The sequence below is a fragment of the Branchiostoma floridae genome, chromosome 6, assembly GCF_000003815.2.
Source record: "Branchiostoma floridae strain S238N-H82 chromosome 6, Bfl_VNyyK, whole genome shotgun sequence".
In the NCBI taxonomy this organism is placed as follows: domain Eukaryota; kingdom Metazoa; phylum Chordata; class Leptocardii; order Amphioxiformes; family Branchiostomatidae; genus Branchiostoma; species Branchiostoma floridae.
In genome coordinates this window covers 388400-409692 of record NC_049984.1, presented here as the reverse complement: position 1 = coordinate 409692, position 21293 = coordinate 388400, and the positions used below count along the sequence as shown (strand labels likewise).

At 43.4% G+C, this 21293-nt stretch overlaps 1 protein-coding gene across 1 annotated transcript in view; it reads left to right on the top strand.

The window, feature by feature from the left end:
- Window positions 1-15820: 15820 nt before the first annotated feature.
- The window catches only part of LOC118417375 (death-associated protein kinase 1-like), a 43466-nt gene continuing 37993 nt past the window's right edge, over window positions 15821-21293 (top strand). Inside the window, exons 1-7 of the mRNA XM_035822929.1 lie at window positions 15821-15830; window positions 16985-17109; window positions 17474-17572; window positions 19382-19480; window positions 19964-20062; window positions 20346-20402; window positions 20636-20779. Coding sequence (XP_035678822.1) covers window positions 15821-15830; window positions 16985-17109; window positions 17474-17572; window positions 19382-19480; window positions 19964-20062; window positions 20346-20402; window positions 20636-20779 — 633 coding nt within the window. The remainder of the gene's footprint in view (window positions 15831-16984; window positions 17110-17473; window positions 17573-19381; window positions 19481-19963; window positions 20063-20345; window positions 20403-20635; window positions 20780-21293) is intronic.

The window sequence follows — 21293 nt, the reverse complement described above, 5'->3', positions numbered from 1 at the left end:
CATTTTCTGTTACTTATGGACATATATTGGCCCAGCAAATTATTTTCAAACGGCAGTGTTGATTCTATAATTCACATTACGGTCTAAAGTCAAAGCACATTTTCAATTCCTTCTGTGTTTCAAGTAAGAAATCATGTTTCATGTTCCGCACCTTACATCGTAAAGCATACTTTTAACCCTAACCCTACTGGCTGGCAAAATACACCAGATGATTATTATTATTATTATTATTATTACTGACGACCTTCAAGACCAATCTACCGGAATATGTTCGAAAAATTCTCATGTCAAATGTCCAAAACACGTCTAGGCAACGTTAACCATATTTCTTGTTGAATAATCGGCTCCAGGTCCACTGGTGGCTGAGTTTCATCAAGTCCTGCAACCCAAACCGGCAGCCTGACGTCATCTTAGTGGCCAGCCATGCGGACAAAGTGTCACGAGACAGAGGTAAATAAGTCTGTAACTAATTTTTCTAAAAGAATGGACAGTAACCAGAAATAAAGGGCTTGCAACAAGTAACATGAATGCATTGATAGCCTCACACATGTTACCTTTTATAATAACGTTTAGGACAACTGCAAGCCGCTCATCTTCTGCAGCTGATGACGTCAGAGTTCAAAGATCACCTCCGCATCTCAGACGAAGTCTTCCTGATGAACTGTAAGGAGACCCGAACAGCTGACATGGACCGGCTCAAGAAACTGCTGGCCACGATGAAGAAGGCCATGTTAGAAGTAAGTATATGCGTGATAAAAATGTAGCCCGGGATAGGGTACAATGCATTGATGTAATTTGCAATTATTGACCGCAATCACTGATTTCCGTTTACAAATTACACAGCACCAGCAACAGATGCCCAAACTGTGCGCCGAAATCACCAAGAAGCTGCCCAGCTGGTGCCAGAATAAGTGCAGCCCGAAGTGTCCTGTACTGAGGTGGCCAGGCTACGTGGATGCTGTCAAGGAGATCGACCCACATGTGGAGGAGGACTTCCTCCTGAAGTCTACCAAATTTCTGGACCATCTGGGGGAGGTAGGAGATCCCTCGAATCATCGAAGCATTTTACATGTATATGTATATGTATATGTATATGTATATGTATATGTATATGTATATGTATATGTATATGTAGAAGTAGATGTAGATGTAGATGCAGATGTACTAGTATAGTATATGTATATGTATTAGTAATTTGGTTCGGATAACTCATTGTTGGGGTAGCCACTCTAAAGGTAGGGAGCACCATTATTAGTGACAGTGAGAAAAAAGCACTCAGTTCAGTTTAAATGTGTATTCAAAACACCACAGGCATGCCATCTAGTTACCAACCTAGTATGGATGTGTTAAAAATTTCCCTTTTTCCCCACAACTACCGTTGCCAAAGATAGGTTTGACGGGTCGCTCAGTGTAATTTAACCAACTGCTGCCGCGCCGCATGTCTGCGAAGCTGGTGTGTTAAGCCGAAGGGCGGTCATACCGGCTATATAGATACAGATACAGATACTGCGACGTACTTGCCAAAACTACACCTATGGAACCCAAAGTTTTTCCGATATTGCAATGTCTATTGTCTAATCCCCTTGACTTAAAATGTAATACATCCATGGCTATGAAGGCGGTTGTGACCAAGTTATCGGTGCACACCCCAGTGCGCGACCAAAAAGTGACGAAAGGCTTCCGAGGGTCCATGTTTGAGTTGACATTTCTCATTATTTCCTGCGAAATGACATTAAACGGTTACATGGCTGAAAAGCGTAGGAAACGGTGTGGTTTTGGTGCAAATTGTGTTTTGGTCCGCGCCTTACTTCCGGGATATTCCTACGCCTGAATGTAAACAGGCCCGTGACCTAGATTGACCTCTGAAGCGCATTTGTAATGCCGCGCGCAGTGGATGATTAAAAAAACTGTAGTACTAGAATTTTCTTTATAATTGGCTGGATTACTCGTTAGGCTTTCCTCTTTCTGACAGTATCAGTCGTGTTTGCCTGAAAAATCTTCTTTATGTTTTTCTTTCAATGCCAAAATGCCCGATTCTTTGCATTACTTTTTACATGAAAATAATGTTTTGTCCCTCTAATTCTTAAAAATTAGAGAAGTTGAAGGATCGAAACTCAGTTGGTCTTGTAGCTAAAGGAATACCCTTTCGCCATATATACAGTTATTTTGCTTCAGGACAATTCCCTGATAGAGCTGGTCGCTAGACTTTAGGGTGTGCCGCCTCCAATTGAAACCCCAAATAAACTGGGGTGTGCCCCTTTATACACCATATTTCTGTTACAGGTCATCTTCAACAGTCCGAGTAGTCAGACTATCTTCAACAGTCCGGGTGCTTCTGATCCCATCATTGTCATGAAGCCCAACTGGCTCTGCACTGACGTCATCGGCCCAATGATGGCACCAGACAACTTCCCCATTCCCCGCCCAGAGAGAACAAGCGAAGACTACGTCACCAAGGCCGAGATCCAGCGCGTCTTCCAAGACGTTGCTGACGTGGATCTCCTCATCACCCTGTTGCAAGAGTTCCAGCTCTGCCACTCCTATGACGAATTGACCTTCATCTTCCCAGGGCTGCTGACACAAACCATGCCTCCTGACAAGTGGCAACCAACACCCGAGCCAAAGGTGGTCTACTTTGGGAAACAAGTCCAGTGTGCCGGCTCAACTGACATGTTCTCCTCCGGGTTCTTCCCCCGAGTGCAAATCCGCCTGATGAGGGAGCTGGAGAATCGCCCGATGCTGTGGAGAGATGGCGCCAAGTGTGTGGACAGGAATGTGGAAGGTCTGATCAAACTCTCGGACGGCCGTGCAGTCAACATCTGTGTCCGGAGTGCGCAGGGTGACAAGGTGCAGTGTAGCAAGATGCTGCAGCAGCTGGAGAACATCATCGCTGATGTGCTGGATAAGTGCAGCCCAGGAACAGGCACAGTAGAGAAGGTGCTCAGCGCTCGTGCACTGAAGGAACACAGGGAGGAATTCTACTCCTATGACAAGGAAGAGATCAGCAAGGCAGCAGGGGAGGGCGGTACAATCCTCCATCCCACCCTCGGGTTCACGGAACAGGTCAGTGACCTGCTGTGTGAGGAGACCCCGCTCACCAGGAACCGCCCAGAGCTGGTCCAGGCCTTGCGGCACGTGGAGCCAATCCTGGATCACCTGCAGGCACGTGACATCCTTACTGTGGAGGAGTGTGACGTCATCAGGGCCAACAGCACGCCCCAGGATCGCGCACGCGCGCTGCTGGGCACTATGGGAACTAAGGAGGAAGATGCTCGTCAAGTGTTTACGGCTTTTGTGGGCCAGGAAAGCTTTGACATTGTATTTCCCAACCTGTGTACATTCTGCTTGGAATGTAAGCCATGTGAGTATAAGTTTTTAAAAAGTGATAAATTTTTCGTAGCAGACGGGAAAAGTCAATAATGACATTTTTCTACTGGTCAGAAAACGATGACAGAACATGTACCTATTTTTTGTCTTATTTGCACCAAATTTGTAATAGTAACAACAGTACAATGTCAGTACGTAGGGACAGTATCACAGGTCCAATCAAATTTACAGTGATTTTGTTCCCTTGCAGGCCCCATCCCCCTGTCCTGTGGATGTTCCTTCATGTTGTGCGCTGCCTGCATGAAGAGTCAGACCGAGGCGCTCCACTGCCCCAAGCATCGCACTGAAACAACAGGCCTAGGTACGGCACTTATCAACGTTTACATGGAAACTACATGGCTTTGATTCTGCACTTATTGTTGACACTGTAATGTCACTATTAGCGATATCATTAGTGGAACCTTGTATTACGAGGACGAACTGAACTGACTTAACACCCTAAGCGTCTCACACACACTGTATTGTATGTAATGTGTCTATATATATTGTATACGTGTGGTTACTACAACTGCTTAATAGAGCAGGTAACGGAATATATTTTCATATCAGACATGTATCCAGCTTTTTTTGTCATATAGATAGTTTACCAACTCTTCAATAATATGGTTTAACATCATTCTTGGTTTAAGATCTGCGTATATTTTTGGTTGATTGGTTACATTTCTACGAATAAGTACACTGACAGTTCCCTTTCAACAGATGTAAAAAATTCTTTGTTTCTGTTGCTGACTATGATGAGTATGATCTATCATAATGTTGCAGGGTACAACACGTTTGTCATCGCTGTCGGCCAGAAGGGGTTTGAGGATGATGCCAGGGGCTTCACAGAGGTCATCACCGATCCCAGCATCTGTGGTGTGAGGTAAGCTCAAGACTATGCTTACAGGATAATCTCAATGAAACAAATGTTGCTAAATATCTTACTGGTGATGCTGAAATTTGTTTTATTATGGCTTTGCTTTGCTCACATTGTGTACCTACATGCATGGACTGCAATGGCGTAGTTGCTGTGTGGGTTGGCCTGGGTTATAGAATTTTTTGGCAGACTTGAAATTCGCATTGTCAAGGAAGAAGTCTTTGTTTCCTAGGATGCAGAATGTCAAGCTACTGCTACATGCAGACATCACGGATGTTGAAGCCGCAGTATCAGAAGTAGCAGCAAAGATTCAGGCAGTTCAGAAAGCCAGGAGTCGTTCTTCATCTACTACCACAGCGGCCACGGAGGAGAACAGCGCCTCGGTTTCCGGCACTCAGTCTGGTCCGGGGAACTTCGAGACATCTTAAAGGGAAGTGGCGCGACTATGTCACTCTTCATCTTAGATGCTTGCTACTCCTCCTCCGTTCAGGTGTACACCATGAAGGGGGGACCACAAGCGAGCAGCTCTAGCAGTGGAGAAACAGGGGAGGAAGAGGGAGAGGAAGAAGTTCCTGCCGACGACAAGGTCATCCCAGAACCACCACAGGCAGAGTACGAAGATGACCAGCTTCCAGAAGGTTCCGTGCTTTGGGCTTCCAGCAGAACCACACAGAAGTCCTGGAAGAGGAAGGAAAAGTACAGCGTCTTCACCAAGTACATCATCAGCGGCCTACAGGGCGGCAACTGTGATCGTGACAACTGCTCGTACTGTCTATCCTTCCAGCGCAGCGCCAGAGACACAGGGGCGGTGAGCCTGAACCTCCTCCGCGACTACGTGTACGACCACGTGAAGAAGGAGCTGCCGCAGACACCGTCACTGCTGGGTCAGCAGGAGAAGACCTACTGGATGGCGTACACACAGGACTGAGCAGGCTCTTTTCAGAGAGGCGTGTCGCAGTGAAGGGCAACAAACCATTTTCCCCCTACATTGATTTTGTTCTACTAAACAATAAAAGCCAAGTTGAGAGAGGGAAGTGGATATGCCAAGTCCCTTCCATTTTCCTTTCGCAAAATATTCCGATTCTTTGAAATCTCAAGGTTTTAATGAATAACTAGAGCAAAGGTTAAGGAACAAATTTTAAAAAACGAAACAATAAGAACAGAAGTAACGTGAAGAGTGCAAACTCATTAACGACGTTATCTAAATGTATCAATGTCTTTCACATTCCGCTAGCTAGTGGATTTATCAGCCATGTTAACTGATTGTACACCTATAATGGGGAGAACGGCTTTCTAGAATCGTTGTTCATATCATTTACGAAGCAGCATCGGTTACAGAATAAGGGCACAGCAACATGATATCATGTGAATGATGCATACGGCCAGAATTAATACAGATGTGTGAGACAAAAGTGGCAGAATTAACTCGTCAAATCAAGGTCATATTTAAACGTTTCTTTTTCAGAGAACAGAAAGAAAACATTCGCTCTGCTACAATCCCAGTCATTCCTCCCAGCACAGGAATCTTTGGGCAAGCTATTTTTCAATTTATCAAAAATTAAGGTGTAATATTAATATAACATTTATTAGTTTTCACAATATAATTATGCTGAAATGTAGATATGAATCATATTATTTTTACAATGTAATTATGTTTATTATTTTTCGATGTAATGATTTTCTTACAATGTGATTACGTGAGGGAGAGGGTAGACTTGGTCCTGGTGACTAAATTATGAATATGATGATGTTGATAAAATACACAGTAATATTTGTATAAAGAATCCAGGCAACAGAAAAAAACATTGCAATGAAATCATGGTGAGGACGTATGTATTTCTTAAAGTCAATTTGTACATTTCCGTGTTTCCACAACAAGAGTCAGGAGACACTTTGCGCTTTTGCACTGGACCATTAAAGATTATCCTTTTATTGGATTCGTGTGTTATTCAGTTGCATACTGTTACAGATAGTATGGCAAAATGCTGTGAACAAGAGACACTGAACCCAAAGCTAAAACCAGTCCAAACCTTTATTTCTTTATAGAAACGTAATATACTGACGATTCCGCATGGTTTGAAATAAGCTTTGCTCAGTACATAACATAGCGTGTTTGAACACTTTGGGAGACCCGCCCCTTCATGAAAACTTAGAGGTCTTGAAGCCAAAAAAAAAAAACGTAGCAATTTGAAATTTGATGGGCGTGCAACCGCTCTATCAGATGTGGTAAATTATATAAATTATATAAAGTGTAATATTTGGAATTGATCAGACCCACAAAGGAAAATGGCATGTAAAGTTGTACCTAACAATAGACTTTTCCAAAACGAGCCAGAAATTTATGAGTCATCTGTCTTATTTTCTGTTGCTTTGAGCCAGACAGACTCTGATATATATATATATATATATATATATATATATATATATATATATATTGATATTGTTTTGATATTGTCGCCAAACTACCTGACAGGTAGGACAAGACAAGCATATCTGGTGATGAAAGTGTCCGGATTGCGCCGCACCTGTTTGTTGTACAGACATAGCCTGGATACCAGCCTCGTTAGCTTGAGTTAGCTAGTACGGGCATGTCACGAGTGTCTGACAATGTTTGCTCAATAAATGGAATTGCTCGTTAGGTCATGGGTACCATTTATAAGCAGCTAGAAGAACCATTTATAAGCAACATAAGACAAAGTGGATGCTTATAGGCTCTTCTGATTAATCTTTAGAGATGAAGATTAATGATGATACTCTGGAAACGATAATACTATAGTCTCTAAGTAGATTATTGGTGGTAGTACCGAAACAGTCTCCAGGCGAGCTCCATTTGCCATAGCAGGAAGTTGTTTCTGTACATGTACACTGTCTGCCACCAAGGATCTGCTTGGAGATTATGTTAACCCGTGGTGATGAGTATACATCGGAAGCACACGGGTGTTTGTCATAAGGTTCTGATTTTTTTAAAGCTTACGGTCTTTTGTTTCTCCGGCACCAATCGCTCTCTCCCTCTCTTCTCTCTCTCACAAATTTAACCACTTGCTCATTCACTCACTCACCTTTCAAGCAGCACATGTATACAACCGCGATCTTGAGTCTGATAGAACTGGGCTGCCGACCTTCTCTTCTTCCATGGCTGAGTGACTTCCTGACTGGGAGAAAGCCTACAAGGGCTCATTGTCAGAATGGAGGACACTGACATGTGGCCTGCCCCAAGGCACCGTCCTCGCGCCTATAGTCTTCGTCGCTGTCATCAACAGTGCAGCGAGCGACACACAATCAGACCACTGGAAATTTGTGGATGATCTGAATATGATGGAAAGTAAACAGATTAGACAGCAATCAAACCTGCAACAAGACCTAGATGCCCTTGACGTATGGACAAGTAAAAGTCATATGCAATTGCACCCAAAGAAATGCAAAGTGATGCATTTTTTCTTCAGACGAACACCCCCCCTCTCCCTTCACTCCAACTAGTCGGCCACACTCTCCAGGAAGTAACTGTAGCAAGATTATTGGGAGTGTGGTTGCAAAGTAACTTGAAGTGGGACAGTCATGTTACCCACATGGTTAAACAAAGCGGCAAACGCCTATTCATCCTAAGGCGGTTGAAGATGTTCAGAGTTCCCGACCTTGACCTAGTCACCATCTACACTTGCTACGTGCGCCCCATCTGTGAGTATGCTGTCCCAGTTTGGAATCCTGGACTTACTAAAAACCAGTCATCTCGTCTAGAGACCATTCAACGCCGTGCTTGCCGCATCATTCTGGGTAAGAAGTACACTCACTACTCAGAAGCCCTCACTCAACTCGGACTACCCACCCTTGAATCCAGGAGGGAACATCTTTGCAAGAATTTCGAACTGAATCTTCTGAACTCGGCTTTCAGAGACTGCCTTCCCCAATCCCGGGGTGAAGCCAGTGGGCGACTAACGCGGACTAGCCACAAACTGAACACTATATACACACGAACTGAGCGCTACCGCAACAGTCCGATACCCTGCATTACCACTGTATTGAATAAGGAATTGTGACCGTTAACACGAATATCTTGTTGTTGATTTCAATGTTGATATATTATGTTATATGATAGATTTTAAAGATTCCTTGTCAATTTTAACGATTTTTAACCGCAATAATTGTTATGTAAATTTATTACGATGGCCCTTGAAATGTTATACTTTTAAAATGGTTGTAAAGTCCGAAACAATTCAGCCTCGGCTGACATTTCTGGACTACTTGTATTATGCAATAAACCAGTATAATATGTAATTTACTATTCATAAGTCTGTTCTCATAAGGAAAGAAGAATCACTTAAAGTATTATCACTAGTCATGTCTGTCTCCAGATTTTTTGTCCAGCGAAAGAATAGAATTTAAATGCCTGAAAGTCTTGTAGTTTGCTATTCAAGCGCGGCAACACTATTGAACATGCCATGTTGACACGGTCCCTATCAAGCACCTTTTTTTACCGAGCAGCTCCCGTCGAATGGACGTCCCCACCACCAGTGTTGTTGTGAAACATGATACGTCTCCTTACAATACACCACGTGTTCCCTCTAATCAGTTATAGTCTTGTGTTGTTACTTGACCTGTTTGCTCGCTTGGAGGATCCCAAAATGTTGAGATCTTGTCTTTTTCCGTCTTATGGGCCAAGTTAGCTGATACAACAAGACCTAAAAACAACTGTCCGCAGGTATGGGTTTACTCGAACTATTGCACAAAACATACGACTGACACAGTCACAGACTTTACGTATGTTGATACATACCAAATAGTAACAATACTTCGCCTTTCATATATGTCACTGTGTAATTTCCTTAGTCACTTTTTGTTTGATGAAAAATGGGGCTGCCAGTTGAGCGAGGCGTACCTGTTGACATACCCCGCACTTGTTTGCGATAACAGTTTTGCTTGAACGACAATCCTAAGGCAGGTGACAGAAGCTAAGGTCACCGTTTCCGGTTTGGTGCACCTGTGTGTACCTATTTACCTGGTGGCAGGTACAGACTGGGTCCGCCATGTTGGGTTCTTGGCTTGTCCCGTCTCTAGGGCCGAGTTAACCACCACAGACAGTAATAGAGGACAGCTGTATGATCCACGGTGGCTGCAGGTATGATCTTACTCCAACTGTGGTCTGAAATTTCAGACTGATCAAGAGCTGATAGGGTCAAATTATCCTGGCTAGTATGGTCCTGGGTAACAGAGTTTTAGTCACATTTTGAAGTACACAATGTTTCACCATCATATTGTATTACGTGTAGACTTTTGGCGCATTCCGCCATTTTATTTTTTGCAAAGGTAAGTTTGTTTAAGTGTACAAGTTAGTGGTCGCCATACGTAGTGACGCGTGGATACCAGAATGTACACGTTAATTTACACCTGTTTCATAAACAAATAACAATATAACGCATTCGTGTTAAACACTGTTTAAACCTTAATGTTGTGGACTTGTGGACAATAAGACGGTTGCTACTTTATCTACGTCGCGGACTTCGGGACAGCGTTTATACACGTCAAAGAATTACGAAGTAATGTTTTTTTTCTATTTTGCTTTTGGACAGACGAGGACGATGTGGCACTGCACTCAAGTTTGTAACTTATATTAACAGTGCCACATACACGGTACAGACAGAAGGTACCCATTTTTACACCTGGGTGACGTGAGGAAGGTCGTGTAATGTTTAGCAACAAGACTAAAATAGATAATACAACTGCACTAAATAGGGGGTAAACGTCTATCTAGTGATAGAGTTTTCAGCTTGCTCCGGTTCCTCTGACCACCAGGGCTGCAGTTTTACTCAAACAGCAGGTTAAACACAGGAGTTACAAACTGAGTTTACGGTTTGATGAACAAGTGGGACGATAAACACATGGCAGGTCACATAAGGTCAAGGTCGTGACATCTAAAGGGGGTACACCCAGTTTATTTGGGGTTTCAAATGGAGGCGGCACACCCTCAAGTCTAGCGGCCAGCTCTACCAGGGAATTATCCTGAAGAAAAATAACTGTATATGGGGTGAGAGGATATTTCTTCAGCTACAAGACCAACTAAGTTTTGAACCTTCAACTTCTCTAGTTTAAAAAAATTAGAGGGACAAAACAATATTTTCATTTTAAAAATAACGGACAAAATCGGGCATTTTGGCATTGAAAAAAACACATGAAGAAGATTTTTCCGGCAAACACGGCTGATACTGTCAGAAAGAGGAAAACCTAGAGAGTAATCCAGCCAATTATTAAGAAAATTCTAGTACTACATTTTTTTAAATCATTGCAACTTGGCTTAACACAGCGCTTCAGAGGTTAATCTAGGTCACGGGCCTGTTTACATTCAGGCGTAGGAATATCCCGGAAGTAAGCCGCGGACGAAAACACAATTTGCACCAAAATCACGCCATTTCAGTCCTTGAACATCCAGATTCTATTTTCCCAGATATGCATTTTTCACCGACGGTGATACATGGACGAGGTAATTGTAACGTTACTGACTTTTTGGGACAGAGAAGGATAAGTTCAGTAACTATGGACAAGACAAGCATATCTGGTGATGAAAGAGTCCGGACTGCGCCGCACCTGTTTGTTGTACAGACATAGCCCGGATGCCAGCCTCGTTAGCTTGAGTTACCTAACACAGGTATGTCAGGTGTGTCTGACAATGTTTGCTCAATGAACTGAATGCATGCAATGTGTACCATCTATATAGCCTCTACCAGGCTTCGTGGTTTGGTGGTCTAATTGTAGAAATTGGTCAAATAGAGTAAATACTACGCTAGGGGAGTCAGCCGGCCGATTAGGGACATTCTCCAAACCACACTGTGTGGTTTGAAAAATGGACCTTCCCGACCGGCTGACTCCCCTAGCGTACGGTGACTCTATTTGTCCAATGTCGACAATTAGACCACCAAACCACGAAGCCTGGTAGAGGCTACCATCTATAAGCAGCTAGAAGTACCATTTATAAGCAACATAAGACAACGTGGATGCTTAGCTTATGGGGTCCACTATAAAAAAAATTCCTCTCCTGACTTAGAGATAAAGATTAATGATGATACTCTGGAAAGGGTTAGCTCTTTTAGATAATTGGGTGTCATTCTTGATTCTACTTTCAAGTTTCACCGATCACGTGGGTGTAATGTGCAGTAAGATGCTGCAGGACTATCAAGACGCCTGCGTCCTTGTATCTTCAATAATGTGGCAAACTTGTTGTATAAACCTTTGTTTTACCACTTTTGAAGCGACTGCTTAAAACACTGCTGCTGAATTTACAGAGAGGGGAAAGACGTACATTAATGATATTGATTAATTAAATCAATTGATTCTAATAATATTCTTCTCCGAATCCCAACCCAGATTCATATATTCGGGTCTCTTGTTGTCCTTTACTACATAAGATTACATACATATGCACACGTTGACTGTAAATGTAGGTGCTGAATGTAGTTTCATTGGGGTATTCTCTTAAAGACGGCATTTTATGCCCCTCCCTTCATCTTTTAAGGCCTATAATTTCGCAGAGATGACTGACGTAGCTCAAATGTGATCTGCAAGAAATTATTGCTTATTTGTTGACGCTTCATTTGTTTAAGCATGGCATAAGTCCCTTTTATATCTCCCTCATGATAATGGCGTTGTCGGAACAGACCGAAGAATTTGTAACTGTTAGATTGCAGTCAACAAGCCAATATGACAAAGTGTACATGACAATCCAATCACAGCCAAAGAGATCTGAATTTTCTTTACTGACTTGTTTTGAATTAACTGCTTAAAACGCTTTTGCTGGATTTACCAACTGAAAACGTACTCCGAACTTGCTTGCGATAACAGCTTCGCTTGAACGAAAACTACAAGGCAGGTGACAGAAGCTAAGGTCACCGTTTCCGGTTTGGTGCACCTGGTTGAACCGGTTTTTTTTTGTGGCGAGTACAGACCGTCTGGGTCCGCCATGTTGCGCTCTTGGCTTGTCCCGTCTGCAGGGCCAAGTTAACCACCACAGACAGCAACAGGGGACAGCTGTATGATCCACGGTGGCTACAGGTATGGTCCTACTCCAACTGTGGTCTGAAATTTCGGACTGATCAAGAGCTGATAGGGTCAAATTATCCCGGCTAGTATGGTCCTGGGTAACAGAGTTTTAGTCACAATATGAAGTATACAATGTTTCACCATCATATTGTACTACGTGTAGACTTTGGGAGCATTCCGCCATTTTAGTTTTTGCAAAGGTAAGTTTGTTTAAGTGGTCGCCATACGTAGTGACGCGTTGATACCAAAATGTACACGTTAATTTACACCTGTTTCATAAACAAATAACAATATAACGCATTCATGTTAAGCACTGTTTAAACCTTAATGTTGTGGACGTGTGGACAATAAGACGGTTGTGACTTTATCTACGTCGCGGACTTCTGCGGGACAGCGTTTATACACGTCAAAGAATTACGAAGTAATGTTTAGCAACAAGACTAAAATAGATAATAAAACTGCATTTATTTTATTTATTTGTTCAGCTGTTAACAAACAGCCAGGGTTGCCCAACTAGCCAGTGGCTATTACTAAGGGCTAGCCCTGTGCATGTTCGCACATGCTTACTCACGGCGCGGCGGGGTTATGCCGCCCCACACGGGGTGACATACCCTTTCGCTGATGTAAATCACCGTGTGGCTGATACGGAATGGAGGTTCGCCAGGCCTCCTTCCGGGTGATTTGAAGTGAATCACCAACTCCAGACAGAAGGGTTTGTTCCATCTCACACCGCACCATCGCACGTGTGGGGGTTCTTTAACGTGCATGGGGTGTGACTCTCTCCATACACGGGACCTCCATTTAACGTCCTATCCGAGGGACGGCCGTAGCCGAAGCTAGGTACTCATTTTCACCTGAGTATAGTGAGGAAAGCCGTGTAAAGTGCCTTTCCCAAGGGCACAAGATCGGTGACACGCAGACGGATTTGAACCCGCAACCTCTCGGTCACGAAGCACGAATCCTACCACTGCGCCAGGCGGTTAGTGATAGAGTTTTCAGCTTGCTCCGGTTCCTCGGACCACCAGGGCTGCAGTTTTATTCAAACAGCAGGTTAAACACAGGAGTTACAAACTGAGTTTACGGTTTGATAAACAATTGCAAGTGGGACGATAAACACACGGCAGGTCACATAAGGTCAAGGTCATCACATCTTAACTAACGTTGCATGTTGAAACATTTCATAGGACTGCAAAGTCCTTGAACATCCAGATTCTATTTTCCCAGATATGCATTTTTACATGGACGAAGTAATTGTACTGACCATGTGGGACAGAGAAGGATAAGTTCAGTAACTATGGACAAGACAAACATATCTGGTGATGAAAGTGTCCGGACCGCGCCGCACCTGTTTGTTGTACAGACATAGCCTGGATACCAGCCTCGATAGCTTAAGTTACCTAACACAGGTATGTCAGGTGTGTCTGACAATGTTTGCTCAATGAACTGAATGCATGCAATGTGTACCATCTATATAGCCTCTACCAGGCTTCGTGGGTTGGTGGTCTAATTGTAGAAATTGGTCAAATAGAGTAAATACTACGCTAGGGGAGTCAGCCGGCCGATTAGGGACATTCTCCAAACCACACGTGTGGTTTGAAAAATGGACCTTCCCGACCGGCTGACTCCCCTAGCGTACGGTGACTCTATTTGTCCAAATTCGACCAATTAGACCACCCAACCCACGAAGCCTGGTAGAGGCTACCATCTATAAGCAGCTAGAAGTACCATTTATAAGCAACATAAGACAACGTGGGTGCTTAGCTTATGGGGTCCACTATAAAAAAAATTCCTCTCCTGATTTAGAGATAAAGCTTAATGATGATACTCTGGAAAGGGTTAGCTCTTATAGATGATTGGGTGTCATTCTTGATTCTACTTTTATGTTTCACCGATCACGTGGGTGTAATGTGCAGTAAGATGTTGCAGGACTATTAAGACGCCTCCGGCCTTATATCTGCACTAATGTAGCAAACTTGTTGTATAAAACCTTTGCTTTGCCACTTTTGAAGCGACTGCTTAAAACACTGCTGCTGGATTTACAGAAAGGGAAAACACATACATTAATGATATTGATTTAATTATTGATTCTAACAAAAAATATTCTTCTCCGGATTCCGACAAATACTCTAAGTCAACAAAACTAACCACAAGTACAATACGTTTGGTGATAGGCCTATCTGTTACAGGGGTTGTTAGTCATCAGGATGTTACCGAAGTCTTGTCTGTAGGACCCGCCGCGTGATGGAAAATGTTAGAACCGACTGGTTCTGTACAACTGATCAGTGGTTCTCGTGTCCCAGCGGCGGCGGCTGTAGACCTGTTCACTGTGAACTCTAGTCTCCAAGCAGATCCGTGGTGGTGGTAGGGAGTACCGAAACAATTGTCCGGCGATCTCCACCGTTGGAGATTGTTACATTGATACTGCCTGCCACCAAGGATCTGCTTGAAGATTGTGTTAATTCGTGGTGATGAATGCACGCTGAGGGTATGTGTCTGTTACAAGGTTCTGTTTTAAAGCTTTACGTCTTTTGTTTCTCCTGTACCTCGCTCTTTGTTTCTTTCACTCAATTACCACTTACCCATTCACTTACCTGAAAAGTAGTACTGCTGTACCTCGTGCACTGCCTAATGTCGTCCGCTCTGTGTACTATTCAGAAAGTTGTTCTAAGAAATGAAGAATCACGAAAGTATTATCGCTAGTCATGTCTGCCTCCAAATAAGTTTTTATCCAGCGTTTATTTGTGATCATGATATCAGCCTGCTGCCCAGTGTCCACAATACATTGCTCTCGTCGCAACCTCAATAAACTAAAGTAAGTAAAGTTTGAACTATTAATAGCGAGTACCCTGTGAACATCACATCGGAGGACATCGGGTAGTGCTTCGTCACCTGTAATTTGCTCTTCAAGCGTGACATAAATTATTATTGAACGTGCCACAATGATACGGCTCGAAACAATAGCCCCTGTTTACTATAGCTGCTCCCGATGAAAGGATGCCCCACCACCAGTGTTGCTATAGAACATAATGTGGCTCATACAATACATCGCGCGTACACTTTAGCAGCCCCCAAGAAAAACACAGGCGGTTCAAGTTTCCAGTGTGTAACGTAATCCCTGCACCAACCGCTCTCTCTTTCTTTCTCTCTCTCTCATTCCCTCGCCCACTTATTTACTAACTCTCATTCACTCACTTACTCACTCAATCAATCACCCACCCACTCGAAGCTATTAAACATGTTCCATTACCCTGGTTCCGTTTGCCTGTTTCCTGCACTTGTTTTCCCTAGCGGATCCCGTTGAAAGAACATCCCAACCACCAGTGTAGCTATAGAACATGATATGGATCCTTACAATACACCAGCCCGTGTCTGCAAGACAAAAACAGACGGTTCAAGTTTCCAGTACCGTCTGTTGCACCTGTGCTGTGTTTGTGCCTGTCTGCTCGGTGTGCGGATTTCAAAATGTTTGGATCTTCGCTTCTACCATCTTATGGGCCAGGTTAGCGGATACATACAACACCAGGGATCCTTGGAACAGCTGCCTGATCTACCATGGCTGAAGGTATGGGTTTACTCGAACTATCAGACAAAATATCAGACTAACAAAGACATGGCATGATGAGGTAACCTATGAGCAGGTAGCAACGTCACTTAGTCACTTTCTCTTTGGTGCAAACTAGAGCTGCCAACTGTACGAGGAATAGCTATTGACGTACTCCCCTCTTGTTTACGGTGACAGCTTCGCTTGGACGACCGTCAGGCAGGTGACAGAAGCTAAGGTCACGGTTTCCGGTCTGGTGCACCTGTTTGTACGGGTTTGTTGGTGGCGGGCTGTCCGCCATGTTGAGCTCTTGTTCCGTCCCTTGGGCCGAGTGCATTATGTAAACAACACAAACTACAGTATGCCAGCAATAGTTGTGTGATCAACTATAGCTAGGTGTGGTTTGAAGTATCAGACTGATCACGATCCTGGCTAGTTTGGTCTTAGTTAACAGAGTTTTATAGTCATATTGTTAAGTTTATATACAATAGTCCAATTCCACTGTATTACGTGTAGACTTATGATGCATTCCACCATTTTGTTGGTTTTGTATAAAGTTTGAAATATGAGAGTACAAGTAGGTCGTTCCCATATTAAGTGACGCATTGGTGCCAGAATTTACACGTTATACACCTGATATTTCATAGCCCATCTAACACCCGGCGCTAAGGGCGCTATTGAAAAGCTAGGCGGTCTTAAGTTTCGTCTGAGCATATTGACCTGTCAGGTTGTGTTGACATGACAGCACCGCCCGCCGCCAGACTCTACTTTCAGGCCCGTAAAACATCGTGGAATGCTGAAAAAAGACTTTCCTTTCCATTAGCTCAAGAGGATATAATACTTTTGACTACATTGGCAGAATTGTGTACATTTTAGCAGAAAATAATGTAATCTTCATAACGTGTCATTATTCACATTCACTGAATAATGTTTAAATCTCAGGAACTCCAGTGTAAAGCTTACATAATGATGATATATACCGACATACACAGAGCACACATACGTACATACACAGAGCACACATATGTACACACATAGACAGAGCACACGTGCGTACACACATAGACAGAGCACACATGCGTACACACATAGACTTATATTCAAAACACTAGCCATACGTATAGACTAGGTACATTGTCCTTTATAAGGTTGCTGAACTACTATGTCACCCACAGCAGGCCCTGAGGAGATGGACCTGTACACGTTCTTCACGGCTGTGGAGGAAGGTGACGTGCAGACTGTGAGGAGGGGGCTGGAGGCTGGGGTGGACGTCAATGTCAAGAGGAGATGGGGGGACTGGGTAAGCAAACTGATCTTGTCATGCAGGGTTACAGACTGGGAGTCAAACCTTATCTTTGTAAGAACTTGATTTACCTTCACTTTGTGCCATCCTCATCTTGTGGATCCGGGCCATGATTAACACTGTCTTAAAGGATAAATGCGATGATGACTTAGTCAATTAAAACATCTAATCAAGGTAAGAATGAAGTCGCTATACTGATGGAACCGTTACCAACATGGGGACATAGCTAGCTAACAAGAGTTTCTTCTATATGTGTTCTTGCAGGAAAAGCTATTAGAATATGTTATTTTGTGTGACCATACCATACCGCCTGTATTGTCATGTTGTAGCCGGTTATCACCCCAACTGTTGCTCTATCCAGTCTGACCAGACACCCCTCCATGTGGCCAGCCGGTACGGGCGGACTGAGCTGGCGGAGCTGCTGATTGAGCATAAAGCTGAGGTGGATGCGAGGGGTGAGGTAAGTAGAAATAACTGTGTTCTGACCTCAACCCGGACGGTCTGGCTCGTTGTTCCCAACCTAACTATTTGGTCGCGATTATCATCTGAGCATTGCTCAATTTATCACACAATAGCGGTTAAAGTAGCCTGATTTAATCGCACTTCCTTCCTGGCCTGCCTGAACATGGGACGACATAAGTGGAAACGATTTCTTACTTCACTCCTGACAATGTTCCCAATTCTTCCCAGTTGAAATCCGGTCATGCTTTATGTTAAATCAATGAATCAATTAATCAAATGGTTTATTCATAATAAAATAAGAGACTAGCAACCAACGGCTAAATTACGACCTTGTTGTACAGCACTACTGCGTTAACATAAAATAAGCATACAACGTTACCTACAATCAATTCATATGTTCACAAGACGAAGTTGAAAAGTAAAAGGTTTTGCCGTATCTTTCTTTGGTACTCGTGCCGTGACAAATCTCCGACAGAAATTTAATATTTAATTAGAATTTTAATTTTCATCGCCAAACCTACTGTAAACCAACTTCTACAATAGCCAAGCGGGAAATCTGTTTGGAAGGTTGTACACCAACAGTGACCCATAGCCGTACCTAGAGATGCCATATGATAATAAGAAACACGGTTAAATGCTTTGCGCGTAACGTACATGGTATGGTGGGTCTACAATGAGACTTCCAAAACCTTTTGTTAATCTACGAAAGTTCACCTCATGCTGATTATCAGTCCACGTGATGACTGTTATCCGTGTTGAAGCCGCCACTACTGACCCTGACCTTCCTCCCTGTACAGTGGCAGTCCACACCCTTGCATGAGGCTGCTCGCCGGGGCCGCACCGGGACTTGTGAGCTTCTGATTCGACATGGGGCAGACGTGATGGCACGGGATAGGGTGATACACACTTTCATATGGACCCTACATCTTATGTGTTTATAAACTTAACTTTGGTCAATTATACTGGAGTGTAGGACATGCTGTCGATTTACGCTAAGGTAATACAAATGTGCCCCTAGGGATTACATGGATGTTAACTTGATACTGATATTGTATTGACTTGTTGTATTCAAACTTTACTTGTATGTATTAACCCTATTCAGACCGGGCTTTTTTGGTCATCCCTGGACGGGGGGGGGGGGCTTTTGAGGCCCTCCACTTCTAAGTCCTATATCTCTAAAACGAAAAGCCGTAGGATAATTTAGCATAATTTATGCATATATAATTATGAAAGATATGCTAAATAATATAAGGTTTTATTTATGTAACAAAATCACAGTAATACAGCAAACAAATGTGAAAAATACATTGTTACAACCAAAAATAGTGATTTTTGGCAAAACTGCCTGTCAACAAACGGTTGCCATGGCAACAAGAAAAAATGAAAAATTAGTCAAACTTCGTAAAATTGTTGCCAACAATATTTTAGGACAACTCACTAAATTTGGTGGCTCTAGCGTAAGCCGTTCTGGCGTTATAGGGCATCAAAGTTAGCGCAGGCCTCAAAAGCGCCCCCCCCCCCCACCCCGGCCTGAATAGGGTTAAAGGTGAGACGATACAATAACGGCAGCCAATGCTGATGGCGGCACACAGAGGTCCAGACAATACGACAAGCACACAAAAAGTACAGCATATTTAAAAACAACTAAAGTAACAGTTCTAAGGTAGCTATATAGAACCAAGTGTATATATGTCATAAATCAAGACGTTTCAGGAGCTGTAGTGAGTATCTAGAACTGCTCCTAATCCACGTGATGACTCCTGTCCGTGTTGAACCCACTACTGACCCTGACCTTCCCCCTGTGCAGCTCCAGTCTACACCCCTGCATCGGGCTGCTCTCATGGGCCACACCGGGACTTGTGAGCTTCTGATTCGTCACGGGGCAGACGTGATGGCACGGGATGAGGTGATACACACCTTCATATGGACCCTACATCTTATGTGTTTATAAACGTAACTTTGGTCAATTATATTGCCTATTGCCGGTCTATGGCAGGAGTGTAGTACATGATGTTGATTTACACTAAGGTGATACAAATGTGCCCATAGGGATTACATGGATGTTAACTTGATACTGATATTGTATTGACTTGTTGTATTCAAATTTTACTTGTATGTATTAAAGGTGAGACGATACAATAACGGCAGCCAATGCTGATGGCGGCACACAGAGATCCAGACAATACGACAAGCACACAAAAAGTACAGCATATTTAAAAACAACTAAAGTAACAGTTCTAAGGTAGCTATTTAGAACCAAAGGTATATATGTCATAAATGAAGGTGTTTCAGGAGCTGTAGTGAGTATCTAGAACTGCTTCTCATTCACGTGATAACCGCTGCCGTGTTGAACCCGCCACTACTGACCCTGACCTTCCTCCCTGTACAGCTGCAGGAAACACCCCTGCATCGGGCTGCTGCTGGGGGCCACACCGGGACTTGTGAGCTTCTGATTCGGCACGGGGCAGACGTGATGGCACGGACTAAGGTGATACAAATGTGCCCCTGCAGATTATATGGATGTTAACTTGATACTGATATTGTATTGATTTGATGTACTCAAACTTCACTTTCGGGCTGAAACTCTCCTACTTGTTGTCAGTCTCGAAGGAAGAATGGGGGAGAGTGTCGCTTTAAACAGCGGTCAACACTAAAGACAAGAGGAGAGAAGTTTAAGATATTTCATAAATCCAGGCAGGCATTGTTGTCCTCGTTATACATTGCTAGGTTGCACAGAGAGAGTAACACATTTCTGATGTCTCCCTGTACAGGTCGGACGGACACCAGCTGATGCAGCAGAAGACCGGAGGACTCGCCGTGTCCTAAAGGTGAACGACATTCTCATTTATTCATGACGTATGCGCAGTAGTATTTGAACTTTATTAGTATAGCTATGAACACATTGTGACTCATGGTTGTAAAATGTTATCAAATTAATTGCTTTTACGTTGAAAAAAATCATTGTTTACACTTCACACATGTTGGCATTGCTTAATTTACAAAAATGGTGATTTATGAAGTAACACCATCATTACGTCAGCAATATTTTACCACAAACTAGAACCGGGAAAAGGAAGTGATACAAGAGAAGTCGTACCACGAGTTGCTGCAGAAGTCTGGCGGAGTGAAGGTCAACAGGTGTAAGGTGTTCGTGTTTGGGATGGCGGAAACTGGGAAGTCCACACTTAAGGAAAGTCTTCAAAGGGTAAGTAAGAACGTCACTTGTTCCCCAAATCCTTCCAACTTCGTTTCTGTACACAAAGGAATAAAGTACGTTAAAGATAATCTGGAAGCAGATCTATCGGGGGGAAAGACAGTATGTAAAGACTTAACAGTGTCCAAATGCCCCCGGATACTATTTAGCCCTTAGATACCACCGTCTTTGCCCCCGATAGATGTGCTTGGAGATTAGGTTATAGACTCCCCAGAATGATGGACCACACATTTCATTAATGTCATCATATCAAAACTTAACGAGTAACTCCTGTCCAACAGGGCCGCGTGGCTGCACTGCTCCAAGGACTGAAGAAGTCATCATCACAGGAGGAACCTCACGACCCCACCCCAGGGGTGGATGTTGGGACGTTCCATATTCCAGGGGTGGGGGAGGTCAGCCTGTGGGATTTTGCTGGGCAGGCGGAGTACGCGGTAACCCACAGTATGTTCATGGATGCAGAGAACACCGTCTTCATTGTGCTGTACAACATCATGGACGACAG